A 10,385-nucleotide genomic window follows, 5' to 3' on the forward strand; every position below is an offset into this window, starting at 1 on the left:
ACGAATACCAAAGTTTTTTTCAAAAAGAAATTATACAGCAGGTATTAGTGAGACTTAAGAACATTTTAAAAACCAAAATTTTAGGTGGCTACCAGCTAAAGGATTACCAAACTATGTTCCTAGTAATTACAGAAATTGAACACATTAAAAATTTAAAATTTAGAGAAATTATACCAAGATGGTTCTGTCTGCATTAAAAAGAATGTTGTAGTTGACCATCTGGTTTCTTAGTGAACTCTAACACATTTATTTATTTAAACAGAAATCTTCCTTCCCATGTATTAGTGCTGGTATTGCAATTTCAGTGATATTTTCTTGTAGATATAAAGATTTATGTACAGTATACTACTGGTGGCGCTCGAATGTTAACATAACAACATAATGTATGCAAAAGCAAAGAGTAGTGTTGTTCCATCTGATGCACAAGCAAGGGAAAAGTAACTTCTTTATTTTTAATAAAATATATATATATATATATATACACCATCTTATACCTATATCTATCACAGGTTGGCGATGTACGTTTACGAATATCTGCTTCATGTTGGAGCAGGAAAAGCAGCTCATACATTTCTTCAAGAGGTTAGTACAGTGGGCATAAATATATTTACATTTATTAATTCTTAATTGGAAACATTGATATTCTGTTTCAATGCAAGTTTGAGGTTTTGCAATGAAAATTGGCACAGAGGAGATCAGGTTTTGTCCTTTTACTTAAGCCCTTTAGATCATTATAACAAATCATTTCTTTTAAATTTCCCTGCAAAAAATATTACATGCCAGTTTTCCATTCACAATACCCTATCATGTTAAAACTTAAAGTTGATTAATTTAAATAAAATTAATACCTAACTACCTTGTAGAAGACCCCACTAACTACTACAACCTAAAAGTTAGGTGTACTGACTAGTGGCTGTGGTTTAAGTATGTGGTGGTGTTGAAACAAATAGCACTTAATATATATATATATATATAGCCCCATATGTTTTCTTTATTAAATCATCTAAAAAAGAAAATAAATTCAGTTTTGTTACAAGTGTTCATTCCATGAAATATTGTATTAGATTGGCTGGGAGAAAAATATTGCGTTGGGAGAATCTCCTGGTTTCTTACATTCTTGGTGGTGGTAAGTTGTCATTCATTTGAAATATTTGCCTATATAACAACTTTGTTGTATGTCTGCAACAGTTTAGAAAACATAAAATTTTCTGTGTTTAAATATGCAACAATTTATAAAATATCTGTTTTGGTTTTGAAAAATTAATATTTCTCGCATATATTGTATTATATATATAATATTTTTACCATAAGGTTAAATAAACTACCCTTAGTGGAATACAGTGTCAGTGATTTTATTTTTTGTTAGTAAGTTAAGAGTCAATAGTAATTATATATTTAGAAAACTTTTGTCTTGCATTAACAATTCACATATTCTACATGTTGCCTCAGGCTCTACTGTAGTTCATACTATACATCTATTGTTTTAAACTCCATTATTAACCGTTTGTCTATTGTTAACACTTTCGTATACAAACATTTACTATTTCTTGATACATTATATAATGCTGTGCGACATAGTTTTTTTGTCTCAAATTTAGTTCATTTACTAAATGTTGGTTTGAGTTATATGACACTATGAAATTTAAGCCCATGTTACAATGCTATTCGTTTGCTCTTATTGGACAAAAGTTAACATTAAAGAGTTGTCGATTGGATGTTTTTCGTGTTATTGACGGGTGTAGTAACAGCGTAATACTTGCTACACTTACAAAAAACGGTAACGGTTCTATTGTCGCTTGTCAAATGTCTGTGTACAGCAAAAGAGAGTGCTGGAGAAGCGAGTTAACTACGAGCGTATCCGCGCCACAATTTCTCTCCCATGGTTAATCGCAGCCGTTAAAAAGGTTTCTTGCGTCTCTTTGCTTTATTTACCATTCTCTTACTATTCCTAAAAGATCCCAAGGCAGTGCATATTTATCGCATTTATAACTGGGTGGCCACACACGGCACTAAATTAACATTTGTTGCGGTAATGTTCCTATATTGTCATAGTTTATAACGCAAAAGAATATTTATAAATAATAACATATTTCCTTTTGTTTTTATTTTATCTGGCGTTTGTTAAAAATGTTTTACCAAGCGTAATGCAAAAGGTAACAGGCATTGAATACAGTTTTGCGCAAGCACAATTGTTAATCTCATACCGGTAGATTTAGTAAGCTGCTGTCTGCTTTGGTTATTTTACTACTTAACTTTTTCTCCTGTGGGCGCAACACACGCACACACACACAATCACGAGCGCTATCTTATCACGCCGTTCACACACTTCCTTCTCTCTTTCTTTCTCCCCATCCAGTTGTTTGTGCGTAACGAGGTCACGTGACAGGCAGGGAAGAGATACGAATACTAAGCTTGTTGCGCGTTTTCGCATTCTTACGAATTGGAAATATGTGTATATTTTTTAATTCGCATTGGAATAACTGAAGTTAATCACATACTTTAATAATGCTTTGTTGAATTTTTCATTATTACTGCCGGCTGAAGTAAATAATATGACATGATAACAAACGTTTCAACACTTTTTGTTTACAGTGTATTTTGGGATTTATATTGTGCATCTCCTGAAAGAAGAGATACATGTGAACACAGTTCTGAAGCAAAAGCGTTCCATGACTATGTAAGTTGGCAAAATCCCTTCTACATTCTTCCAAATAATAGTTTTAAATAATGTCATATAATATATTTTCCTAATTTCCTTTATTTAATGTAGCTGTAGCCTGTAGGTATTGTACAAAATGTTTTTTAAATATTATATATGTAAATATATATATCAATATGTACATAATGTTTAACTTTTATATCTTTTTAAACTTTGTTAGAGTGGAGCAGCGGCCCCCTCCCCCTTGAATTCCATGGCGCCAGATGGGATGCCACAGCCAGGATTGCCTCCAGGATACTTTCCTGTATGTTGCTTTCACTTATCAATAGGAAATATCTTTATGTTAAAATTTTAGAGCTTTAAATAATATATCTTGATACGAAACTACTTCAACAGCCAGGATCAGCAGCTTCTCCATCGCCCCACCATGGACAAGGCATTATGAGACAGGTTTACCAACAGCTGTTTTCTTAGTTTATACCTGTAATCAAAATGATGCATAAACAAAATTTCCACAAAGCTAGAAACTCCTGGTGTGGATGTGCTACCACTAGTGGTGATATTTGAAACTGTTGTTTTAGTGTGTGGTGGCGCTATGGAGTAAGGCATTATAGTTAGCACACAATTTTTTTTTTCTTGAATCAGATTTTAAGCTAAAATGTTTAATATGAAAATAACAAAATAAACATTTAAGTTTTGTTGAATTGCTTTTGATTTATAGAATGGATGTTTTTCTAGAACTGTAATATGAACATGTGATATTAACTTTTATTGACCCATTTTTATTCTCACAGCCTTTCATGTCACCAAGATATCCACCAGGAGGGCCAAGAATGCAGGTAAGTTGTTGAATGTTTAAAATATTTATTTAGACAATGTTGTGTTAAATATGATATTAGGGACCTGGTGGACCACAACCAATGTTGCAAGGAATAGATCACACACGACAAGGTAACAATATGAATATTTTAAATAAGCATTATATTCCTATATGTTTAACTGGTAATGTTATGAGTTTTGGCAATAAAACATATTCTTCACTACTATTATTGGTAATCAAAACACTTAGATCATAAAGTTGAAACATGAGATGGTTAGTCGTCGTTTATTAAACATTTTGGACACGTTTGTCGACAAAGTTGTTCTTATTTGTGATGTTGTTTTATGTTCATTTAAAATGAACATTCACCTTTAAAGCTGCTTGATTAGCTGGTAGGTAAAAAAATGTCTTCATCAAATTGGGTACATTCAGTTGAAATATCGAATTATGTTTAAACATGTAACCTAACTGTATTGTCTAATCATGTTTACAAAGTCTACATAATCAGACACATTTTTATGATTTATTAATAATAATTCGTGCTCATTCAGAGCTCTGCCCTCGCAGCGAATCCTTTTTTATAAAAATATGTTTTTTTAGATGCCAATTTATTATGTTAAATTAATTTAAAATCCGCTGAATTCTACCTAGCTGTAATGTAGAATGGGCAGTATAAAGTTTTTTAAACAAAAAATACATTTATTTATTCACTGTGGCAAACGCTAGGTCGGCTAGGATATAAAATCACCTTGGTATCTTGTATTAAAAATATTATCTGAAAACTTACTGTTGTTATGAGGTTTTTTAAATTGAATGATATGAAAGGGAATATTTATATTTCCTGCACCCTGCATGTAAACTAAGAAAGAAATGAGAGCTACAAACAATTCTTAATTCAAGCAATATTTATTTTAGATTAATTACCCACTTGTGGCATTTTATATTTTCTTAAATGGTTTTTACACTCTTAGTGGTTTTTTTGTTTGCTTTTCAAACAAAAGCGTTTATGTTTTTTAGTTATACCAATTTGAGTACTAAGTGTTTAAAATTTAAACCAAGTGTAAATATTTAAAAAATATTTGTTTGTCGAACATGCGATATAATAATACACCTTGGTATGTCAATTTATGGCGACAAATATTAGCGAAACTCACCCGTTGTTTGATGGACAGCTTGATTATTGGTTTGTGGCAGTTTGTATTTTAATGCATGCGGTCTTACTCTACCATTAATTGCATTTTGTTGTCAAACAAACCGCGCCGTCGGCCAGCGGTCCCTCGCTCGTGTTTTCTAATCTAATTAAAATAAGTAAATGGGGTGATCAAGACAACCATGATTAAATTCCTTAATAATCATGTTTCCTGGTGGATTATTTGCACTTTGGGAGTAATATAGAGTAAACTACCTGCACATTCATTAATGGATATTAAACCATTTCGGTTCTGGATATAACTGTTTCAACACTTCAGCAATCAATTGCTCGATTTGCTTGTAATAAAGAACACGCCACGTCACAGGCTAACAGTGTTGTAGACTCAAGACGTCTAGAAGAAACGTTTCGTTTTGTAATTAGTTGTTAGTCCTTACTGTTATAAACATTAACATTGAATATCAAATTGTGATTTAATTTTAAATATTGCTCTGTTTTGAGCATTGACGACGATTGATGTATACCAGATAATACGGTTTATTTACATTCTGTAACGATCTTATCATTTAGTTATTCTGTCGATGTTACAATGTACACCTTGAACTTACCTTTATACGTGTATGTTGAATATGATTATTATTTCTTCTTTCTGTAATGGCCTAACTTCAACACCCCGTGTTTTTGTTGCTGTCCATTCTGATGCCCTATTACGCACATATGTACGACATATATTAGACGAAAGCAGTAGTTTAATAAATGAAATGTTTCAACTGACAAGAATACACAAAAGCGAGCTTGAGTTATTTAACTGCTTACAGATTTAATTCGCGAGGGCGAAAATCGAAACTTCCACAAAGCACTTTGTTGTTTCATATTAAAAAAACGTTCGCTTAACACAGTGTCTATAAAGTACGCTTAATGACAGTTCATACTTTATACCTAAATGTATATTCTGGTTTTGTTGCTACTTTTTGCCGCCACAACTTGGGATGAAATTAACTGTTCTGTGTAACTGGTACTTATCCCAACGTGACTTATGTACTTAAAATAATTCTTTGTCTCCCATCCTTTTTCACTTTGTCTGTCACAAGTTTAACCGTTACAAAGTTGAGTGAGCTATTCCTGCCTTGCGTTGCTAACGCCTTGTACGTGAAACTTTATCTGATCCTGCATTCGCCTCGTTGGTTAAATGTCTCACTGTGTAAACCAGCGCCTTTTTCTTCTGCTGCTGGGATCCGCATGTGTTGTATAAGAGCCTGTCTCTCGGCAATAGACGCGAAAATCAAATTATTTTCCCATTTTCGGCCACTTATACGAGGAGCTGTCGCCTGGCAGAAGCCAGGAATATAATCTCATTACCAACACCACTGATAATGAATTGCGGGCATGGCCTATGGTGCTAACATTATACTTGCTTGCTTCATCTTACTACGATGTTTGTAACGAACGTGACAGAGATACTTCTATATAAAGCTAACAACCATCCTGTTTATTTATAATTCCGAGTAGGATCCTTCACTGTTCCTAACAGAGACCGACGTAAAATAATCAAGCAAAGCTTTTTTTATACGACTTGTCCAACGAGTGTTGGTGTCTGAACAGTGGTTGCCTGCTTATTGCGAGTGTCGATACAAATCCCATTAACGAACCCCAGTTATTCTAATTGCCATGTTTAAGCTGCTGTACGTTACGTACCCGTTTACACAACAACACGGGGTTATGTGTTTGTAGATAAGTGAATTTATTTTTGAGTTTTCGCGTGCTGTGGGTTAGAATGTCTGTTTGTTAAGCTAAACGGTCAGTCAAAGCTGAGTGTCACTTTTTCTTGTGACAAATCATTTAACTTTAAACAAGGTTTTCAGAATTTGTTTAGTTTTTTAACTTGATATCACCTTGAGCATCTCTGTCTACATACAAACTTTTTCGCTGGTATCTTTTGCCCCCCCTTGCCCCACATCGTGTCCACCCGCATTTCAACAGTCGGTCGCAATCCTAGGAATGCACTTTGCTCGCATGCAATTCTGTTTTACCGAACGTTTAGTCGAAGCCATTAGCGGCCTTGATGTTCCATTAGGCTAATAGCATTTATTGTTCGCTTAAGCCGCTCCCGACTTCGTTAAACCAACGTATGCACTAATGCAATACATTCAACCATGGCTTTCATATAAAGCTGCTTCGATTTTCCTTGTAGTTTTAGGCTTCCATACGTTCGCGGTTATCGCTTGTGGGTTGCTTAAGAGCTTTGGCATTCGTAATAACGACACATGCTTGACAACTCTAATGCGCCATTTACCAATATATATAGATAGTATTGCACAGTATTACCCCAAACACAGGTTGCAAATTAGAACATTGTATATTTGGAGTAACACACTTTCTCATTCAAGAGTTTCGTTTGTAGGAGTATTACGCCCAAACAAAATCAACTGTGTGTCAAAACGTTACTATTGCTTTCCATCGTTATGATTTGATTTATTTTTTAGCTCAAATGATGAGTATTTCACGAATGGGACATCCAAGGGGAATCCCCCACGGATCAATAAATCCATACGCTGTAGGATCGGAGCAATTTCAGCAGGTAATTATTGCGTTATAGTTGCTCTTGTCTTTATCTGTCATATTTTACTCCGTTTCAGCCCTACCCAGGAATGCGCATGGCATCCGGCACAATACCAGGCCACGGAACCATATCGATGTCAATGTGAGTGATTTGTTATTTGACCAAAATATATCCGCTTATTAATAACTGCTATTACAGGCACGGTCGATGGCCCAACCCGTCAGGACCACCGGTGAGTAAAACTTTTTTCAACGATTTTTTTATAACCACAAGTTTTATTAATTATATATGACAAACTGAAAAATGCGATCTCAATAAAGAAAGACGATACACCCGCTTGAAAAAAAAAACAGATTTGTCAAATGTGCGCTTAAATTTTATGCTGATTAGTGATCGTCTATAAGTAACCATATGTTTATTATTAATTAATCTGACACAGGTCCCACCTACATGTGGTCCACCAGGAACACCAATGCGAAGTCCGCAGGGTAAGTGACATTGATTGATAACGTCACCCACTGGTAAATCAAATTTTCTTACACTTCTTACAAAGAACGATACCACGCACCGTATAGTTACATATTCGTGCTTTGTTAACATTAGGCCCCCGACCAACACATATGCACCCTGGTCCTCACGCGCACCGCTTTCCACACGACCCCAAGAACCCAGGTGACTGCATCCCCATTAATGTCGCCCAGTCAAACAATGGTCAGCCTGTGTATTAAACAATGTAAACTGCATGATCATTTGCACGACGTAATTCGTAACAAAGCACGTGCACGCAATAACATGCACCATATAACATTACTACCGATCGAAGTTGAATAATTTCTTTTTAATTGTGCAGCATTATTTAATAATAGAAAGTAATGTTTCATTTCGTTCAAGAATTAAAACGACGTTTAGATGACCTTATGTGTTAACGTTGCATGGCTTTTTAATAATCTACATATTGAATCTCGCCAAGAAATAATACAATATATTTATTTCACGCGCAATCATCGTAACATTGTAACTTTCTAGATCCTTTAAACTCAGCGGAATATGCCCACATGGGAAAACCGATGCCGCACCATCCCATGCCCCCGGTAAGTAAGATGTTTCAAGTTAAAGGTTAATAGATATTAGATCTTGACTAACCAAGCGTATCCACCAGTTTCCGATGAGTAATGTACAAGATAACAACCTCCCACCAACTTCGATACCGATGTCGGCTGGCCTTGCAGTATCGACACCTAACTTACCACCAAACCTTAACGGCATGAACGGTTCTAGTGATAATGCCATGATGGAGGGCTTGAAGGTATAATGAAACTTTATTATGAAAACAAAATCTTTAAACTTTCATGTTTTTTGAACAGAGTTCCCCTAGCAACAACATGCCAATGAACAACCTTGGTGGTCCGGGAGCTTCTCAACCGATGGGGCCACCTGGCGGACCAGGTGGTACACCACACACACCACAAGACGGCGAGGAAAACTCGTTTAACATGGTGCCATCGTTTCCTGATGTGAGTAACAACCCTCCAATGGGAACGTACTGACTTAGGCTAGTCAAACACGCGTTCGCGTAGTTGAGCCAAATGCCGCGGAAGACAAAAGATGGCAGTGAAACGCCACCATGCGGCGAACAACGACTTGATGCGACCTGTGCATTTGATCGCCTTCGTATTTTAGAAAACTATTGGAATTTTCATCGGAATTAAAGCGGCTTATAATGTTAATGTATATAACAATGGCTATTGTTGACAAAGTTTTTGATGACGTAATAAAACTCACGTTGAACTGAAAAGGGCGCTTTGCTTTTTGATCTAAATATATTAACACGTGTATAGTGATGCTATGTTTAAATTGAATGTAACGTTTAAATTAAAACTTAAAAGCATGAAATAATTCAATCTAATCAATGAAACAATCATGGTGCATGTTTTGTAATGCGCGGGTTCAGTTTACCTGCATCCCAATCTCACCAATACCCTTTCTAACTTCGTGCTTCTTAATTTACATGTTGCTTGTGCCTGTTGCGCCGGGTGTGAATAACTGCTCACTAACTGCAAACTTAACTTCTGAGGAGAAGCAGGAACAAAATGAAAACGCGGCGATTCTCAAGATAAAAGAAAGCATGCAACAAGAAGCGAAGCGGTTTGAAACCAAAGACTCTGATGGAAATGGACCGAGCGAATTTACTGGGTTCATGTCGTGAAACAAGCGCTTATCACGTAACACATGAATACTTAGTTATCACTTCGTGATACTGTCTTACAAGACACTGCTGTATCATCCCAGCTGGCCATACGTGAGACACAAATCGGTTAACTGAACAAGAGTAAAAAACTTCAAACCTATTCAGTAATTCCTATACATTTTACCATTGGCACATCACAATTTCTACTTATTTTTTTGTATTTATTTCACGCGTTTGCCACGACGAACCAATCTATGTTTTATGTTTGTGGTGCTCCTTGTGTAGCAAACCTGCAACTAAGCTCGGTGTAAGAGCGCCAATATATCACGCTTTACACGATATCCCAGCCGGTAAAACACTGTGTATTTTGTTCAGAACGATGTAAAAATGAAATATGTACACTCTGTGTGAACGGGCTTCCATTTTAAAGTTGATTTAAACAAGATTTGTTTGTTGCACACATCAATCTTTTGTTTTACTTACATTTTGTGCATTCCCGCATCGAAGAAAGTGAATATCTGGCTATTGTTACGTCCTATTGTTGTAAAGCGTTCTTTTGTATATTTTATGATGATATACGCGTTTCCTACCAACACTTATCTCACCAATATAATGTATGTATTTGTCCGTAACATGCTGTCTTACAATAAAAATAAATTACAGTGCTCCTTTGCAAATACGTCATTGTTTATTTAGCCATTGTAGTTTAAGCAAACCTCGAAGCGAAAGCCACGAGTTTCTTTAAAGTAAAATATCTTTGTATAAATTAAATTCTCTGTTAATTCCGCTGCATTATCCTGCACTGTCATTTTAAAAAAATATGATTTTAGCAGGAAGTATTTTTTCTTGAATAAATGAATGTTCTCCATTGCCCGTTTTGTTTTTGCTCTGCCACTGAGTCTGAATAAACATCAAATTTCTGTGTATAGTGACGCATATATGCAAAGAAGCACACTGTAGTTTATTTTTGTTGCAGGACAGCGTGTCGCAAATTGGATTATTGTATGT

The 10,385-nt window shown here is 35.4% G+C and overlaps 1 protein-coding gene across 5 annotated transcripts; it reads left to right on the plus strand.

Annotated features, from left to right (window-relative positions):
• The first annotated feature begins 230 nt into the window (after positions 1-230).
• LOC100182366 (single-stranded DNA-binding protein 2) lies at positions 231-10,054 on the plus strand. Of its 5 annotated transcripts, none has more exons than XM_009863417.3 (17): positions 232-437; positions 510-582; positions 1,065-1,126; positions 2,593-2,677; positions 2,880-2,963; positions 3,056-3,109; positions 3,454-3,498; positions 3,559-3,610; positions 7,113-7,207; positions 7,266-7,330; positions 7,388-7,421; positions 7,629-7,677; positions 7,793-7,861; positions 8,216-8,280; positions 8,349-8,495; positions 8,554-8,703; positions 9,270-10,054. In XM_009863417.3, exons 1-17 carry the CDS (start codon positions 382-384, stop codon positions 9,393-9,395), a joined length of 1,311 nt encoding a protein of 436 aa, XP_009861719.1. In that variant the 5' UTR covers positions 232-381; the 3' UTR covers positions 9,396-10,054. The 5 variants fall into 5 exon arrangements, with proteins under 5 accessions (XP_026695862.1, XP_009861719.1, XP_009861724.1 ...); XM_009863422.3 differs by having other exon boundaries at positions 9,273-10,054; XM_026840061.1 differs by lacking the exon at positions 3,056-3,109 and having other exon boundaries at positions 231-437.
• The last annotated feature ends 331 nt before the right edge of the window (positions 10,055-10,385 follow it).

The sequence above is a fragment of the Ciona intestinalis genome, unplaced genomic scaffold (assembly GCF_000224145.3).
Source record: "Ciona intestinalis unplaced genomic scaffold, KH HT001111.1, whole genome shotgun sequence".
NCBI lineage: Eukaryota > Metazoa > Chordata > Ascidiacea > Phlebobranchia > Cionidae > Ciona > Ciona intestinalis.